Source organism: Aythya marila (genome assembly GCF_965140915.1).
Source record: "Aythya marila genome assembly, chromosome: 13".
NCBI classification, from domain to species: domain Eukaryota; kingdom Metazoa; phylum Chordata; class Aves; order Anseriformes; family Anatidae; genus Aythya; species Aythya marila.
Window position 1 is genome coordinate 14,406,180 of NC_139054.1, and position 18,663 is coordinate 14,424,842.

Here is an 18,663-nt window from a genome sequence, read left to right on the forward strand (position 1 = left end):
GCTGTAAATCTGGTTCTCTTTACGCAGACGCACAGCTTCCATTCGACGATGTCTGCAGAGGAGAACAGTGTCTACATCAGCATGGGCACAAGGATGTGATGCCCCACCACAGCTTCCATCCATTAACTAGTCTGAAGGCTTTGGGAGGATAATAAATGAAGATACCTAGACCAGGGAACCCAAATTGCACAAAAACCTCCACAGAAAGGAGCACAGATGAATTAAAAGCTGACTTTTGAGGGTGTCCGCTCTTAGGCACCAAACAGGGTGCCTAATTCTCATTTTCTCAGAGTCAGCTGCTAGCTCACCAAAATGTAAGTGAAACTCTAATTGTACTGGTAGAAAAAAAGGTATGGCCAACCCCTCACACTGATTTGTCCCATACTGATGGGCCAGCACATCACCTCTGTTGTCCAAATACACAACCCTTATGCCATCTGACACAAGCATCTCCTCATTTGAAAAACATGAGAATTATAAGTGTGTTAGCTGGAAATTATTTTTATTCTTAAGGAAAAAGTGCCCTTAAAAAACTCACCATTTATCTACAGAAATAGAATTTAGCATAGATTGCTGCAAACACAAAGAGCACCCGCTCTTCCGTGCTTTCAGATAGAGCCTGGAAGCAGCCTTCCAACAGGCCAACAGAGGAAAACTTTACTGAAATATTACCATCATCAAAACCATACCTGCTGCCACTCATTACGTAACCAGAGCTCTCAAACGATGCGATTTCTTCACTGGTCAAGCCAATTTCACCTCTCCGGGGTATACGTTTTCCTGCTTTTACATATTCTGCCATTGCTGCACCTTCACCGGGCAACAGGGCATGTCCATAGCTTTAAAAAAAAGAAAAATAAATAAATAAATAAATAAATAAATAAATAAATAAATAAATAAAAACAGACAAAATCAGTCTCAAATAGGAAAAGCATGCCTGAGCTGAACATCCAGCTTCCCTGATCACTACTGGCTGAAGCCTCATTTTTAAGGGCTCTCCTATTCTTTCCCACATATTTGCCTGTTTCATCCTTATGGCTACCCATAGCAAGAACATCTTAAATAACCAGTTTGCTCACAACGGGTTAAACAGTAATGAAAGTTGTATAAAGTCACAGTACTGCAGAGGATTAGAGTAAAGATCACCTTACCAAAGTAAAGAACAAGTAATCTTCTATAAAACCATGCTAAAAAGCATAAAACTTTTGTACTTGAATTCAGGTCAGGGTCAAGACTAGTACCACTATTACTTCTGTCAGTACGTTCCTGGTACAGCATCTCTCTGATACAAGTCATAATATCATAACAGTCTTTCTGAACAGAAATCCTCATGCTTGATTTACTCAATTTGATCCAGGTATCATTAGAGCACTCACTTCAAAGGCCTGTCATCTTGAGATGCATGTGTTTTGGGAGCTTCTGGTCCAATCAAGCTATCTGCTTCTGTATTTTCTGCAACAATCAAATAGTGAAACAGATTAGTATTGTGCCTGCTATTCTTTGTTATCAGAACAATTATCAGGCCAGCAACACTGAACAAAAAAAAGAAAATCACAAGAAGAACACCAAGAAGTTTTGATCCAAATTTAAAGTCATATGAACCTACTTGATCTCTCAATCCAAAGATCTTCTCCTTGCAACGTTTCATCATCAGAATCTTCACTACTTGAATCACTGGATTCCTTCCTGCTCTTTTTATTTTTCTTTTTCTTATACCTCTTCCTGTAACAAAGTCAAAGACAGACATGCTATTCACCAAAATTTAAGAGGAAAGGATGTGCTAGGAATCCTACTCAAGTCATGAGTTTCTCCAGGCAACTTCCACCTATGGAAAGCCTGAATATCTGCAAATAGGTTGTTGTTGGTGTTTGACAGAACACATGTGATAATAAAACAAAGATAACATATCCACTGTTGTGTTTCATACAATGCTAGAAACTGGTTCCCTATCGGGGCAGAGAACCCTCTATGCTGTGTGGTCCTGTACATTTGAAGCCAATCCATCAGATTAAGATTATTCCATTGTGTTTATAGCCCTAATTACAAGAGTGCTCAGTCACCCTGCTAAGAAAGTAGTGCTGCCCTCTAGTTAAACGCAGATACAGTTACACTGAAAACTTACTTTCTCTGCTTCTTTTTCTTCTTTTTGCTTTTCTTTTTATCTTCATCTGAAAAAAGTACAAGTTTATGTATCATTAAAAAGAGATAACAAGCCACAGCTAAAATGGATTAGTTTACTGCACTGTGAATAAATAACTGCCTCCACCAGAATGCCTTAGTACACAGGTTCTCAGACATGATTTGTTTAGGTACCAAATAATCCCGAAAAAATACTAGTAGAAAGTTACCTGCAGTATTGTTTGACATGAGCCATCTGGCATGAGATGCCTAATGGACGCTAAATTTAGAAATCCTATTTCCTAAGGCCAGACCACAAGCACTTAAAGAAGAGGCATTGCAAACCCAAGAAGATGGCGAGAGAAAAGAATACTGGATTGATGCTGCAGCTCTGTAATTTCAGAACACCGCAAGTGTGCAACGAAAGCCAGAAGCGTCACTTTGCATTTGGAGGGGTACAAGGAGAGCTCTCAGGCCACAGACAATAACAGAAACCATCTTTTCTTACCACTGGAGTTCTGCTCAGACTCCGACTCACTGTCGCTATCCTCAGAATTCTTTCTGTGTTTTCTTTTTGATGCCTTCCGCTTTTTCTTCTTTCTTTTCTTCTTCTTTTTCTTTTTCTCCTCTAGAATGTTTTTAAAAGGTAACGTTAGAGAACTGGTGAAGACCTAGCTCTATATGTACTTATGAATCTTCACAAAGAAATATTCTCATTTGAACTGCAGCCCATCACACTGACTTTAACCCATCAAAGTCAGTAAATTTCTTGACAGCAACAACGGCAGATTCAAGTTGTAGGTAGCTTCTGATTGTCTATAAGCTGTTTAAACAAAGCAAAATACCTTCTGAGCTGGAATCTGAAGAGCTACTCTTAGATTTTGCCTCTTCATCTTCTACTGGTGTATGTTCATCAGAACTGAAAAAAAGGAAAAAAAAGTTTGTTATTTAAAATCTATTTTGTAGTATTTAGTAATTCAAGATCAAATGCACACAATATACCCAAACACATGCTTGCACATTTTGAGCCCATTTTTGCAACAGAGTAAACCATTAAACAGCAAATTTGCAAAATGGGAACTGTTTTCAGAACCAGAACACAGCAATTACCCGATCTGCAATACGCCATATCTTACGCAAATGATTAAGTTGGAATTATTAAAAAAAATGTTGAAATCTTGTTAAATCAATTCAGAAACCACCTTCTGGCAATTGTGGTGATGGGAGCAGCGTAGAGGTAAGACACATCTGTACACTCTGCATTTGCACTGCAATAAGACATTTCTGAACATCGATGTATAATTGGTATCATAAAAAAGGAATATGCCTTACTCAGGGTCAGGAACCTTTGGTGACAGTCCCCAGACTTCAGGTGCGCCCAGCTCTCCAATCCTCTCCCTCTCGTTGAGCCGCCTGTAACACAAAACACCTTCCGTGAAGCCTAAAGCGCTCCACCTAACAAAAACGCATTTAAAGCCTTATTTTTCCTAGCATTTATGCTCAAGTAACTACAGTACGGAGAAAAATAGTTATTATCACAACAAAAACAACAACAGAGCAACCAAGGAGCAGCCTCAGAGGCCAGAGCGCCGTGGCATAATGAGGGAGGGGGCCGCCCCACCGAGCAGCCGTGGGTGCCGCGCCCGCCGGAGGCCCACCTCTGCCGCAGGATCTCCTCCTTCTCCTTCTCGTAGTACTCGGGCCAGGCCTTGCCGTGGTGGTGGTGCCCGGCGGAGCGCGGCCCGCCGGGGCTGCGGGACCGGGACCAGCTACGGCTCCGCCGGCGGCGCCTCAGGACGCTGCGGGACCGGGAGCGGGACCGGGAGCGAGACCGAGAGGTGCGGCCGCGGCCCTGCAGGCTGGAGGCGGGCGGGCTGCGGGACCGAGACACCGGCGCCATGGCGGCGGCACTTCCGCTGCCGCCCCCGGGCCGTGCCGGGCTGTTCCGGGCGGACGGGAACACAGCGCCTCAGCGAGCCGCGTGGTGAGTTGGCGGCTGCTACCGGGGGAGATGGGGGGGGGAAAGATTCGGCACCGAGCACGGCCGGGGTGGCGCCGGGGCAGCAGTGCGCGGAGTCTGACAGAGGGAAGGGGGCAGAAAGCTCTCAAGGGAATTCTGGGGGGAAAATGCACCAAGCCGGCACGGGAACCACCGTTTTTCTACAGACAGTGCTTCCGCTACAGCCTGAGGGGTGTCAGCAGCCTTTAATCCTGGTCTCCGAGCAAAAATGCCGAGCTTCAGATCAACCCCGTATGATATAGCCCAGGCTGAGCACGAACGGGGTGTGTGGAGGCTGCACCGTCCCCGCTTCATGCGGCTCGGAAAAGGTGCCTGCACAAACCAGCCTTTTTTGCCACAACTCTAACGTAATGCTGACTTGCGGAAAACAGACTCCACAGGCAGTAGGATTGTAAAGTGGGTATGTTTATTGGTTCGTAAGGTTTATTCAGCGCTGGGCAGCACGGGGGTAGGCCCACCAAAATCGTGCCTGCCTGACGGGGCAACTTGCCCTGGTTCTATGCAGCAAAGAGGTACACGTGCACAAAGTTTCCCAACGCGCCTATACACGTTCATAACCTAGCTCCGCTTCGTATTAAAATGAGCTCCAAGGAGTCATTTCCATGAGCTCCTCCTGGCTGCACTTGCGCACTGTCTCCTCTCCTGGTGGTGGTCTTCGGGGGGTCGTGGGGACGAAGGCCGATAACTCCTCGTCATCACCACCAGCTGACCCCCTCAGCTGCTCCTCGGCTCTTGCCCAAACCACAGGGTCGGTCTCAGCTGCTTTTTTGAGACCGGTTCCCCGGTTTTGTCAGGAAACGTCCTCTGTGAGGGGCCCCGAGACTCCTCGTTTCGGTTCATTTGCACAGCAGCAAGCAAAGACACTCAGCACCATCTATTTTCTAACGCCATGAAGCGAGCCCCCATTCTTCCCTTCCCGGCTTTACCAATCCCGATTGTTTCCTGTAGAGCTCACGAAGGCGATGGAGCAAGCGCCCCTCTGCTAGCCTCTGCTAGCCTCTGCTAGCCTCTGCTAGCCTCTGCTAGCCTCTGCTAGCCTCTGCTAGCCTCTGCTAGCCTCTCCCCCCCCTCCCCTCCTCTCCCTGGCTTCCCGCCCTCCCCTCAGGTATTTCTAGCCACGTCCATGACCCCTCGGCTCCCCTCGGCTGCGCTCGGCTCCCCTCGGCCCCCTCCGGCTCGTGCTGCTCAGCGCGCCCGGCCGCGCTTCATTTGCATAGCCCCGCCCCCGAGCGCCCCAGCGGCCTCTCAGCTCTTGGGGCCAGCCGGAGCCCCTCCTCCCGTGGAGGCGGTGTTAGCCCAGTGGCAAGAGGTGCTCACATAACCCCGCCCTACCGCGGCAGGAGCCATCAGGGTCACGGGTTCGAGGCCTGCCTGGGGGGTTGACCCGCTCTCCCTGTTTTGCACACAGATACTCTTGCTTACAATTCCTTCCTCTTTTCTTTCTGCTCTCTGGTGTGTTTTTTTTTGCGTTTTTGAGAGGCTAGGAGAGGCTAGGAGAGGCTCCCAGCCTCTCCCCCCCGTCCCCTCCTCTCCCTGGCTTCCCGCCCTCCCCTCAGGTATTTCTAGCCACGTCCATGCCCCCTCGGCTCCCCTCGGCTGCGCTCGGCTCCCCTCGGCTCCCCCCGGCCCGTGCTGCTCAGCGCGCCCGGCCGCGCTTCATTTGCATAGCCCCGCCCCCCAGCGCCCCAGCGGCCACTCAGCTCTTGGGGCCAGCCGGAGCCCCTCCCCTCGAGGAGGCGGCGGTGGCTCACCGGCTCGAGGCGCTCGCATAACCCTGACCTTGTCACGGGTTCGAGACCCAGCATGGGGGTGCAACGTCCCTCCTTTTGCACACCCATACTCTTGCTTACAATTCCTTCCTCTTTTCTTTCTGCTCTCTGGCGTGGGTTTTTTTGCGTTTTACTCCATTACGAGCAAGTCCCTTTCATCTGGTAGATCCTGGGGATCCTGGCTTCCTAGCAGAATCTTTCCTGTTGGCCCCTTAAGAGTTACTATCTTCAGAGACTTTACGACTGAAGCCTTCCAATTAACTTCCTCAGAAAAGAGATTAAACAAGGCATCATCCTTAAGAAGATGGATCCCAGTAACAAATCAAATACTGTTTCACCCGTGCTGCTCCTGGGAGCCAGGACCAGATGTTCCCTTCCAGGTTCAAGACCTTCCAGGTCTGGACGCGAGCTACTTTTCTAATTCCCTTTTGTAATTTCTTCAGTGACTTTCCTGTTGTCATCGATTTGAAGACAGCAGCTTGCATCATTTGGCTTTGTCCATAGGCACCTCCTCCTCGTGCTGGTAAGTAATCGAGGACCGTGAGACGTAGCATTATTGCAGCTCGCATCGCATCTGGGTGGCTTGATCAGCGAGCAAGTCAGGAACCTTGGCGGTTTGGTCGGTGACGGTTTCAAATACTGCCTGCCACCTTATGATTCGATTTAGGTTGCACATGTATCTTACCTGCCGAGCTCCTGCAACCACCTCCTTCGGCTTCCAAGCGGCTGGCCCATAACGTTGGGTGATTCTCTCTGGAGGCCGCTCATCTGTACCCCGTTTCTGGTTACTTCCGGAAGCTAGGGATGTATCTCCTGACCTCTTTTCTCTTTTAAGATCATCACGTCGTTGGATTTCCAATCCCTTACCTTCGAGTTCTGGTATCAGAAAGAATGGTGGCCTGAGAAGTCCAACATAACTAGTACCTGAGGATCTTAATGGGACACGGTGTCAAAGACCTTCCTGAAGTCCACGAAGACGATATCCACTGCTCTGCTTTCATCTGCCAGACTTGACATTTCATTACAGAAGTTTATCTGCATTCAGTCAGTCTCATTTCGCTTCATTTGGCAGATTGGTTTTTCGACAAGCAAATCCCAGATCTAAGCAAGCTGAAAGCAACAGTCCCCCTGTTCAGCATACTAGTCCTGTACTGACCTCGCGAGCCATAGGCATCCTGTTGAAGATATTCCATAACACAATTCCCACCACAACTTTGTCCCTGAGGTAGAAAACGACACCTTTGCCATAATCTTCTCCTTCCTCTGCAACGCGAGGCGTTGGTGAAGCACTCGGAGAAGTGGAAATTTCCGAAGCTTCTGCTTCGGTTTCACCTTCCGATCGGATACCTGTCCCTAATGTAAAGATGTCACGTCAAAGAACCAGTGCAGAAAAAGGCAGCAGCTCTCTACCTGCGGTGATAAAGGCAGGCTAAAGAGAAGGCTTCTCTAAGAGACTGAGGGGTGTTTTTCTTTGACTTGACGCCAGCAAAAGTTAGGATTCTTTAACACAATAACGAAGCAATCCTAACACAAAGCATAACGCTGACAACTCCTGGCTTCCGTCACCAAACACGCTGTAGACTCACCGAATGGTTTGGGTTGGAAGAGGCCTTCAAGATGGTTTGGGTTGGAAGAGGCCTTAATTCTGAACCCCTGCCACGGGCAAGGACACGAGATGCACTACATCAGGTTGCTCAAATTCCCATCCAGCCTGACCTTGAGCGCTTCCAGGGAGGGGGCATCCACAACTGCCTTGGACAACTTGGTCCCGTGCACTGAACTCGCCCCGTGCAGTATTGGCCAGGCTGAGCACAAACGGGGTGTGTGGAGGCTGCACCGTCCCCGCTTCATGCGGCTCGGAAAAGGTGCCTGCACAAACCAGCCTTTTTTGCCACAACTCTAACGTAATGCTGACTTGCGGAAAACAGACTGCACAGGCAGTAGGATTGTAAAGTGGGTATGTTTATTGGTTCGTAAGGTTTATTCAGCGCTGGGCAGCACGGGGGTAGGCCCACCAAAATCGTGCCTGCCTGACGGGGCAACTTGCCCTGGTTCTATGCAGCAAAGAGGTACACGTGCACAAAGTTTCCCAACGCGCCTATACACGTTCATAACCTAGCTCCGCTTCGTATTAAAATGAGCTCCAAGGAGTCATTTCCATGAGCTCCTCCTGGCTGCACTTGCGCACTGTCTCCTCTCCTGGTGGTGGTCTTCGGGGGGTCGTGGGGACGAAGGCCGATAACTCCTCGTCATCACCACCAGCTGACCCCCTCAGCTGCTCCTCGGCTCTTGCCCAAACCACAGGGTCGGTCTCAGCTGCTTTTTTGAGACCGGTTCCCCGGTTTTGTCAGGAAACGTCCTCTGTGAGGGGCCCCGAGACTCCTCGTTTCGGTTCATTTGCACAGCAGCAAGCAAAGACACTCAGCACCATCTATTTTCTAACGCCATGAAGCGAGCCCCCATTCTTCCCTTCCCGGCTTTACCAATCCCGATTGTTTCCTGTACAGCTCACGAAGGCGATGGAGCAAGCGCCCCTCTGCTAGCCTCTGCTAGCCTCTGCTAGCCTCTGCTAGCCTCTCCCCCCCCTCCCCTCCTCTCCCTGGCTTCCCGCCCTCCCCTCAGGTATTTCTAGCCACGTCCATGCCCCCTCGGCTCCCCTCGGCTCCCCTCGGCTGCGCTCGGCTCCCCTCGGCCCCCCCTGCTGCACTCGGCTGCGCTCGGCTCCCCTCGGCCCCCTCCGGCTCGTGCTGCTCAGCGCGCCCGGCCGCGCTTCATTTGCATAGCCCCGCCCCCGAGCGCCCCAGCGGCCTCTCAGCTCTTGGGGCCAGCCGGAGCCCCTCCTCCCGTGGAGGCGGTGTTAGCCCAGTGGCAAGAGGTGCTCACATAACCCCGCCCTACCGCGGCAGGAGCCATCAGGGTCACGGGTTCGAGGCCTGCCTGGGGGGTTGACCCGCTCTCCCTGTTTTGCACACAGATACTCTTGCTTACAATTCCTTCCTCTTTTCTTTCTGCTCTCTGGTGTGTTTTTTTTTGCGTTTTTGAGAGGCTAGGAGAGGCTAGGAGAGGCTCCCAGCCTCTCCCCCCCGTCCCCTCCTCTCCCTGGCTTCCCGCCCTCCCCTCAGGTATTTCTAGCCACGTCCATGCCCCCTCGGCTCCCCTCGGCTGCGCTCGGCTCCCCTCGGCTCCCCCCGGCCCGTGCTGCTCAGCGCGCCCGGCCGCGCTTCATTTGCATAGCCCCGCCCCCCAGCGCCCCAGCGGCCACTCAGCTCTTGGGGCCAGCCGGAGCCCCTCCCCTCGAGGAGGCGGCGGTGGCTCACCGGCTCGAGGCGCTCGCATAACCCTGACCTTGTCACGGGTTCGAGACCCAGCATGGGGGTGCAACGTCCCTCCTTTTGCACACCCATACTCTTGCTTACAATTCCTTCCTCTTTTCTTTCTGCTCTCTGGCGTGGGTTTTTTTGCGTTTTACTCCATTACGAGCAAGTCCCTTTCATCTGGTAGATCCTGGGGATCCTGGCTTCCTAGCAGAATCTTTCCTGTTGGCCCCTTAAGAGTTACTATCTTCAGAGACTTTACGACTGAAGCCTTCCAATTAACTTCCTCAGAAAAGAGATTAAACAAGGCATCATCCTTAAGAAGATGGATCCCAGTAACAAATCAAATACTGTTTCACCCGTGCTGCTCCTGGGAGCCAGGACCAGATGTTCCCTTCCAGGTTCAAGACCTTCCAGGTCTGGACGCGAGCTACTTTTCTAATTCCCTTTTGTAATTTCTTCAGTGACTTTCCTGTTGTCATCGATTTGAAGACAGCAGCTTGCATCATTTGGCTTTGTCCATAGGCACCTCCTCCTCGTGCTGGTAAGTAATCGAGGACCGTGAGACGTAGCATTATTGCAGCTCGCATCGCATCTGGGTGGCTTGATCAGCGAGCAAGTCAGGAACCTTGGCGGTTTGGTCGGTGACGGTTTCAAATACTGCCTGCCACCTTATGATTCGATTTAGGTTGCACATGTATCTTACCTGCCGAGCTCCTGCAACCACCTCCTTCGGCTTCCAAGCGGCTGGCCCATAACGTTGGGTGATTCTCTCTGGAGGCCGCTCATCTGTACCCCGTTTCTGGTTACTTCCGGAAGCTAGGGATGTATCTCCTGACCTCTTTTCTCTTTTAAGATCATCACGTCGTTGGATTTCCAATCCCTTACCTTCGAGTTCTGGTATCAGAAAGAATGGTGGCCTGAGAAGTCCAACATAACTAGTACCTGAGGATCTTAATGGGACACGGTGTCAAAGACCTTCCTGAAGTCCACGAAGACGATATCCACTGCTCTGCTTTCATCTGCCAGACTTGACATTTCATTACAGAAGTTTATCTGCATTCAGTCAGTCTCATTTCGCTTCATTTGGCAGATTGGTTTTTCGACAAGCAAATCCCAGATCTAAGCAAGCTGAAAGCAACAGTCCCCCTGTTCAGCATACTAGTCCTGTACTGACCTCGCGAGCCATAGGCATCCTGTTGAAGATATTCCATAACACAATTCCCACCACAACTTTGTCCCTGAGGTAGAAAACGACACCTTTGCCATAATCTTCTCCTTCCTCTGCAACGCGAGGCGTTGGTGAAGCACTCGGAGAAGTGGAAATTTCCGAAGCTTCTGCTTCGGTTTCACCTTCCGATCGGATACCTGTCCCTAATGTAAAGATGTCACGTCAAAGAACCAGTGCAGAAAAAGGCAGCAGCTCTCTACCTGCGGTGATAAAGGCAGGCTAAAGAGAAGGCTTCTCTAAGAGACTGAGGGGTGTTTTTCTTTGACTTGACGCCAGCAAAAGTTAGGATTCTTTAACACAATAACGAAGCAATCCTAACACAAAGCATAACGCTGACAACTCCTGGCTTCCGTCACCAAACACGCTGTAGACTCACCGAACGGTTTGGGTTGGAAGAGGCCTTCAAGATGGTTTGGGTTGGAAGAGGCCTTAATTCTGAACCCCTGCCACGGGCAAGGACACGAGATGCACTACATCAGGTTGCTCAAATTCCCATCCAGCCTGACCTTGAGCGCTTCCAGGGAGGGGGCATCCACAACTGCCTTGGACAACTTGGTCCCGTGCACTGAACTCGCCCCGTGCAGTATTGGCCAGGCTGAGCACAAACGGGGTGTGTGGAGGCTGCACCGTCCCCGCTTCATGCGGCTCGGAAAAGGTGCCTGCACAAACCAGCCTTTTTTGCCACAACTCTAACGTAATGCTGACTTGCGGAAAACAGACTCCACAGGCAGTAGGATTGTAAAGTGGGTATGTTTATTGGTTCGTAAGGTTTATTCAGCGCTGGGCAGCACGGGGGTAGGCCCACCAAAATCGTGCCTGCCTGACGGGGCAACTTGCCCTGGTTCTATGCAGCAAAGAGGTACACGTGCACAAAGTTTCCCAACGCGCCTATACACGTTCATAACCTAGCTCCGCTTCGTATTAAAATGAGCTCCAAGGAGTCATTTCCATGAGCTCCTCCTGGCTGCACTTGCGCACTGTCTCCTCTCCTGGTGGTGGTCTTCGGGGGGTCGTGGGGACGAAGGCCGATAACTCCTCGTCATCACCACCAGCTGACCCCCTCAGCTGCTCCTCGGCTCTTGCCCAAACCACAGGGTCGGTCTCAGCTGCTTTTTTGAGACCGGTTCCCCGGTTTTGTCAGGAAACGTCCTCTGTGAGGGGCCCCGAGACTCCTCGTTTCGGTTCATTTGCACAGCAGCAAGCAAAGACACTCAGCACCATCTATTTTCTAACGCCATGAAGCGAGCCCCCATTCTTCCCTTCCCGGCTTTACCAATCCCGATTGTTTCCTGTAGAGCTCACGAAGGCGATGGAGCAAGCGCCCCTCTGCTAGCCTCTGCTAGCCTCTGCTAGCCTCTGCTAGCCTCTGCTAGCCTCTCCCCCCCCTCCCCTCCTCTCCCTGGCTTCCCGCCCTCCCCTCAGGTATTTCTAGCCACGTCCATGCCCCCTCGGCTCCCCTCGGCTCCCCTCGGCTGCGCTCGGCTCCCCTCGGCCCCCCCTGCTGCACTCGGCTGCGCTCGGCTCCCCTCGGCCCCCTCCGGCTCGTGCTGCTCAGCGCGCCCGGCCGCGCTTCATTTGCATAGCCCCGCCCCCGAGCGCCCCAGCGGCCTCTCAGCTCTTGGGGCCAGCCGGAGCCCCTCCTCCCGTGGAGGCGGTGTTAGCCCAGTGGCAAGAGGTGCTCACATAACCCCGCCCTACCGCGGCAGGAGCCATCAGGGTCACGGGTTCGAGGCCTGCCTGGGGGGTTGACCCGCTCTCCCTGTTTTGCACACAGATACTCTTGCTTACAATTCCTTCCTCTTTTCTTTCTGCTCTCTGGTGTGTTTTTTTTTGCGTTTTTGAGAGGCTAGGAGAGGCTAGGAGAGGCTCCCAGCCTCTCCCCCCCGTCCCCTCCTCTCCCTGGCTTCCCGCCCTCCCCTCAGGTATTTCTAGCCACGTCCATGCCCCCTCGGCTCCCCTCGGCTGCGCTCGGCTCCCCTCGGCTCCCCCCGGCCCGTGCTGCTCAGCGCGCCCGGCCGCGCTTCATTTGCATAGCCCCGCCCCCCAGCGCCCCAGCGGCCACTCAGCTCTTGGGGCCAGCCGGAGCCCCTCCCCTCGAGGAGGCGGCGGTGGCTCACCGGCTCGAGGCGCTCGCATACCCCTGACCTTGTCACGGGTTCGAGACCCAGCATGGGGGTGCAACGTCCCTCCTTTTGCACACCCATACTCTTGCTTACAATTCCTTCCTCTTTTCTTTCTGCTCTCTGGCGTGGGTTTTTTTGCGTTTTACTCCATTACGAGCAAGTCCCTTTCATCTGGTAGATCCTGGGGATCCTGGCTTCCTAGCAGAATCTTTCCTGTTGGCCCCTTAAGAGTTACTATCTTCAGAGACTTTACGACTGAAGCCTTCCAATTAACTTCCTCAGAAAAGAGATTAAACAAGGCATCATCCTTAAGAAGATGGATCCCAGTAACAAATCAAATACTGTTTCACCCGTGCTGCTCCTGGGAGCCAGGACCAGATGTTCCCTTCCAGGTTCAAGACCTTCCAGGTCTGGACGCGAGCTACTTTTCTAATTCCCTTTTGTAATTTCTTCAGTGACTTTCCTGTTGTCATCGATTTGAAGACAGCAGCTTGCATCATTTGGCTTTGTCCATAGGCACCTCCTCCTCGTGCTGGTAAGTAATCGAGGACCGTGAGACGTAGCATTATTGCAGCTCGCATCGCATCTGGGTGGCTTGATCAGCGAGCAAGTCAGGAACCTTGGCGGTTTGGTCGGTGACGGTTTCAAATACTGCCTGCCACCTTATGATTCGATTTAGGTTGCACATGTATCTTACCTGCCGAGCTCCTGCAACCACCTCCTTCGGCTTCCAAGCGGCTGGCCCATAACGTTGGGTGATTCTCTCTGGAGGCCGCTCATCTGTACCCCGTTTCTGGTTACTTCCGGAAGCTAGGGATGTATCTCCTGACCTCTTTTCTCTTTTAAGATCATCACGTCGTTGGATTTCCAATCCCTTACCTTCGAGTTCTGGTATCAGAAAGAATGGTGGCCTGAGAAGTCCAACATAACTAGTACCTGAGGATCTTAATGGGACACGGTGTCAAAGACCTTCCTGAAGTCCACGAAGACGATATCCACTGCTCTGCTTTCATCTGCCAGACTTGACATTTCATTACAGAAGTTTATCTGCATTCAGTCAGTCTCATTTCGCTTCATTTGGCAGATTGGTTTTTCGACAAGCAAATCCCAGATCTAAGCAAGCTGAAAGCAACAGTCCCCCTGTTCAGCATACTAGTCCTGTACTGACCTCGCGAGCCATAGGCATCCTGTTGAAGATATTCCATAACACAATTCCCACCACAACTTTGTCCCTGAGGTAGAAAACGACACCTTTGCCATAATCTTCTCCTTCCTCTGCAACGCGAGGCGTTGGTGAAGCACTCGGAGAAGTGGAAATTTCCGAAGCTTCTGCTTCGGTTTCACCTTCCGATCGGATACCTGTCCCTAATGTAAAGATGTCACGTCAAAGAACCAGTGCAGAAAAAGGCAGCAGCTCTCTACCTGCGGTGATAAAGGCAGGCTAAAGAGAAGGCTTCTCTAAGAGACTGAGGGGTGTTTTTCTTTGACTTGACGCCAGCAAAAGTTAGGATTCTTTAACACAATAACGAAGCAATCCTAACACAAAGCATAACGCTGACAACTCCTGGCTTCCGTCACCAAACACGCTGTAGACTCACCGAACGGTTTGGGTTGGAAGAGGCCTTCAAGATGGTTTGGGTTGGAAGAGGCCTTAATTCTGAACCCCTGCCACGGGCAAGGACACGAGATGCACTACATCAGGTTGCTCAAATTCCCATCCAGCCTGACCTTGAGCGCTTCCAGGGAGGGGGCATCCACAACTGCCTTGGACAACTTGGTCCCGTGCACTGAACTCGCCCCGTGCAGTATTGGCCAGGCTGAGCACAAACGGGGTGTGTGGAGGCTGCACCGTCCCCGCTTCATGCGGCTCGGAAAAGGTGCCTGCACAAACCAGCCTTTTTTGCCACAACTCTAACGTAATGCTGACTTGCGGAAAACAGACTGCACAGGCAGTAGGATTGTAAAGTGGGTATGTTTATTGGTTCGTAAGGTTTATTCAGCGCTGGGCAGCACGGGGGTAGGCCCACCAAAATCGTGCCTGCCTGACGGGGCAACTTGCCCTGGTTCTATGCAGCAAAGAGGTACACGTGCACAAAGTTTCCCAACGCGCCTATACACGTTCATAACCTAGCTCCGCTTCGTATTAAAATGAGCTCCAAGGAGTCATTTCCATGAGCTCCTCCTGGCTGCACTTGCGCACTGTCTCCTCTCCTGGTGGTGGTCTTCGGGGGGTCGTGGGGACGAAGGCCGATAACTCCTCGTCATCACCACCAGCTGACCCCCTCAGCTGCTCCTCGGCTCTTGCCCAAACCACAGGGTCGGTCTCAGCTGCTTTTTTGAGACCGGTTCCCCGGTTTTGTCAGGAAACGTCCTCTGTGAGGGGCCCCGAGACTCCTCGTTTCGGTTCATTTGCACAGCAGCAAGCAAAGACACTCAGCACCATCTATTTTCTAACGCCATGAAGCGAGCCCCCATTCTTCCCTTCCCGGCTTTACCAATCCCGATTGTTTCCTGTAGAGCTCACGAAGGCGATGGAGCAAGCGCCCCTCTCCTAGCCTCTCCTAGCCTCTCCTAGCCTCTCCTAGCCTCTCCTAGCCTCTCCTAGCCTCTCCCCCCCCTCCCCTCCTCTCCCTGGCTTCCCGCCCTCCCCTCAGGTATTTCTAGCCACGTCCATGCCCCCTCGGCTCCCCTCGGCTCCCCTCGGCTGCGCTCGGCTCCCCTCGGCCCCCCCTGCTGCACTCGGCTGCGCTCGGCTCCCCTCGGCCCCCTCCGGCTCGTGCTGCTCAGCGCGCCCGGCCGCGCTTCATTTGCATAGCCCCGCCCCCGAGCGCCCCAGCGGCCTCTCAGCTCTTGGGGCCAGCCGGAGCCCCTCCTCCCGTGGAGGCGGTGTTAGCCCAGTGGCAAGAGGTGCTCACATAACCCCGCCCTACCGCGGCAGGAGCCATCAGGGTCACGGGTTCGAGGCCTGCCTGGGGGGTTGACCCGCTCTCCCTGTTTTGCACACAGATACTCTTGCTTACAATTCCTTCCTCTTTTCTTTCTGCTCTCTGGTGTGTTTTTTTTTGCGTTTTTGAGAGGCTAGGAGAGGCTAGGAGAGGCTCCCAGCCTCTCCCCCCCGTCCCCTCCTCTCCCTGGCTTCCCGCCCTCCCCTCAGGTATTTCTAGCCACGTCCATGCCCCCTCGGCTCCCCTCGGCTGCGCTCGGCTCCCCTCGGCTCCCCCCGGCCCGTGCTGCTCAGCGCGCCCGGCCGCGCTTCATTTGCATAGCCCCGCCCCCCAGCGCCCCAGCGGCCACTCAGCTCTTGGGGCCAGCCGGAGCCCCTCCCCTCGAGGAGGCGGCGGTGGCTCACCGGCTCGAGGCGCTCGCATAACCCTGACCTTGTCACGGGTTCGAGACCCAGCATGGGGGTGCAACGTCCCTCCTTTTGCACACCCATACTCTTGCTTACAATTCCTTCCTCTTTTCTTTCTGCTCTCTGGCGTGGGTTTTTTTGCGTTTTACTCCATTACGAGCAAGTCCCTTTCATCTGGTAGATCCTGGGGATCCTGGCTTCCTAGCAGAATCTTTCCTGTTGGCCCCTTAAGAGTTACTATCTTCAGAGACTTTACGACTGAAGCCTTCCAATTAACTTCCTCAGAAAAGAGATTAAACAAGGCATCATCCTTAAGAAGATGGATCCCAGTAACAAATCAAATACTGTTTCACCCGTGCTGCTCCTGGGAGCCAGGACCAGATGTTCCCTTCCAGGTTCAAGACCTTCCAGGTCTGGACGCGAGCTACTTTTCTAATTCCCTTTTGTAATTTCTTCAGTGACTTTCCTGTTGTCATCGATTTGAAGACAGCAGCTTGCATCATTTGGCTTTGTCCATAGGCACCTCCTCCTCGTGCTGGTAAGTAATCGAGGACCGTGAGACGTAGCATTATTGCAGCTCGCATCGCATCTGGGTGGCTTGATCAGCGAGCAAGTCAGGAACCTTGGCGGTTTGGTCAGTGACGGTTTCAAATACTGCCTGCCACCTTATGATTCGATTTAGGTTGCACATGTATCTTACCCGCCGAGCTCCTGCAACCACCTCCTTCGGCTTCCAAGCGGCTGGCCCATAACGTTGGGTGATTCTCTCTGGAGGCCGCTCATCTGTACCCCGTTTCTGGTTACTTCCGGAAGCTAGGGATGTATCTCCTGACCTCTTTTCTCTTTTAAGATCATCACGTCGTTGGATTTCCAATCCCTTACCTTCGAGTTCTGGTATCAGAAAGAATGGTGGCCTGAGAAGTCCAACATAACTAGTACCTGAGGATCTTAATGGGACACGGTGTCAAAGACCTTCCTGAAGTCCACGAAGACGATATCCACTGCTCTGCTTTCATCTGCCAGACTTGACATTTCATTACAGAAGTTTATCTGCATTCAGTCAGTCTCATTTCGCTTCATTTGGCAGATTGGTTTTTCGACAAGCAAATCCCAGATCTAAGCAAGCTGAAAGCAACAGTCCCCCTGTTCAGCATACTAGTCCTGTACTGACCTCGCGAGCCATAGGCATCCTGTTGAAGATATTCCATAACACAATTCCCACCACAACTTTGTCCCTGAGGTAGAAAACGACACCTTTGCCATAATCTTCTCCTTCCTCTGCAACGCGAGGCGTTGGTGAAGCACTCGGAGAAGTGGAAATTTCCGAAGCTTCTGCTTCGGTTTCACCTTCCGATCGGATACCTGTCCCTAATGTAAAGATGTCACGTCAAAGAACCAGTGCAGAAAAAGGCAGCAGCTCTCTACCTGCGGTGATAAAGGCAGGCTAAAGAGAAGGCTTCTCTAAGAGACTGAGGGGTGTTTTTCTTTGACTTGACGCCAGCAAAAGTTAGGATTCTTTAACACAATAACGAAGCAATCCTAACACAAAGCATAACGCTGACAACTCCTGGCTTCCGTCACCAAACACGCTGTAGACTCACCGAACGGTTTGGGTTGGAAGAGGCCTTCAAGATGGTTTGGGTTGGAAGAGGCCTTAATTCTGAACCCCTGCCACGGGCAAGGACACGAGATGCACTACATCAGGTTGCTCAAATTCCCATCCAGCCTGACCTTGAGCGCTTCCAGGGAGGGGGCATCCACAACTGCCTTGGACAACTTGGTCCCGTGCACTGAACTCGCCCCGTGCAGTATTGGCCAGGCTGAGCACAAACGGGGTGTGTGGAGGCTGCACCGTCCCCGCTTCATGCGGCTCGGAAAAGGTGCCTGCACAAACCAGCCTTTTTTGCCACAACTCTAACGTAATGCTGACTTGCGGAAAACAGACTGCACAGGCAGTAGGATTGTAAAGTGGGTATGTTTATTGGTTCGTAAGGTTTATTCAGCGCTGGGCAGCACGGGGGTAGGCCCACCAAAATCGTGCCTGCCTGACGGGGCAACTTGCCCTGGTTCTATGCAGCAAAGAGGTACACGTGCACAAAGTTTCCCAACGCGCCTATACACGTTCATAACCTAGCTCCGCTTCGTATTAAAATGAGCTCCAAGGAGTCATTTCCATGAGCTCCTCCTGGCTGCACTTGCGCACTGTCTCCTCTCCTGGTGGTGGTCTTCGGGGGGTCGTGGGGACGAAGGCCGATAACTCCTCGTCATCACCACCAGCTGACCCCCTCAGCTGCTCCTCGGCTCTTGCCCAAACCACAGGGTCGGTCTCAGCTGCTTTTTTGAGACCGGTTCCCCGGTTTTGTCAGGAAACGTCCTCTGTGAGGGGCCCCGAGACTCCTCGTTTCGGTTCATTTGCACAGCAGCAAGCAAAGACACTCAGCACCATCTATTTTCTAACGCCATGAAGCGAGCCCCCATTCTTCCCTTCCCGGCTTTACCAATCCCGATTGTTTCCTGTAGAGCTCACGAAGGCGATGGAGCAAGCGCCCCTCTGCTAGCCTCTGCTAGCCTCTGCTAGCCTCTGCTAGCCTCTGCTAGCCTCTGCTAGCCTCTCCCCCCCCTCCCCTCCTCTCCCTGGCTTCCCGCCCTCCCCTCAGGTATTTCTAGCCACGTCCATGCCCCCTCGGCTCCCCTCGGCTCCCCTCGGCTGCGCTCGGCTCCCCTCGGCCCCCCCTG

At 52.5% G+C, this 18,663-nt stretch overlaps 1 protein-coding gene across 1 annotated transcript in view; it reads right to left on the reverse strand.

Annotated features, from left to right (window-relative positions):
* NKAP (NFKB activating protein) overlaps positions 1-4,048 on the reverse strand; it is a gene marked incomplete at its 3' end in the record, with an annotated part of 5,538 nt that extends 1,490 nt beyond the window's left edge. Inside the window, exons 1-9 of the mRNA XM_082771111.1 lie at positions 3,777-4,048; positions 3,451-3,531; positions 2,964-3,037; positions 2,627-2,746; positions 2,123-2,168; positions 1,607-1,722; positions 1,377-1,452; positions 690-839; positions 3-52 (exon numbers count right to left, since the gene is read on the reverse strand). Of these exons, the coding sequence (XP_082627237.1) occupies positions 3-52; positions 690-839; positions 1,377-1,452; positions 1,607-1,722; positions 2,123-2,168; positions 2,627-2,746; positions 2,964-3,037; positions 3,451-3,531; positions 3,777-4,018 (955 nt within the window). The 5' untranslated portion in view covers positions 4,019-4,048. The remainder of the gene's footprint in view (positions 1-2; positions 53-689; positions 840-1,376; positions 1,453-1,606; positions 1,723-2,122; positions 2,169-2,626; positions 2,747-2,963; positions 3,038-3,450; positions 3,532-3,776) is intronic.
* Positions 4,049-18,663: the final 14,615 nt, after the last annotated feature.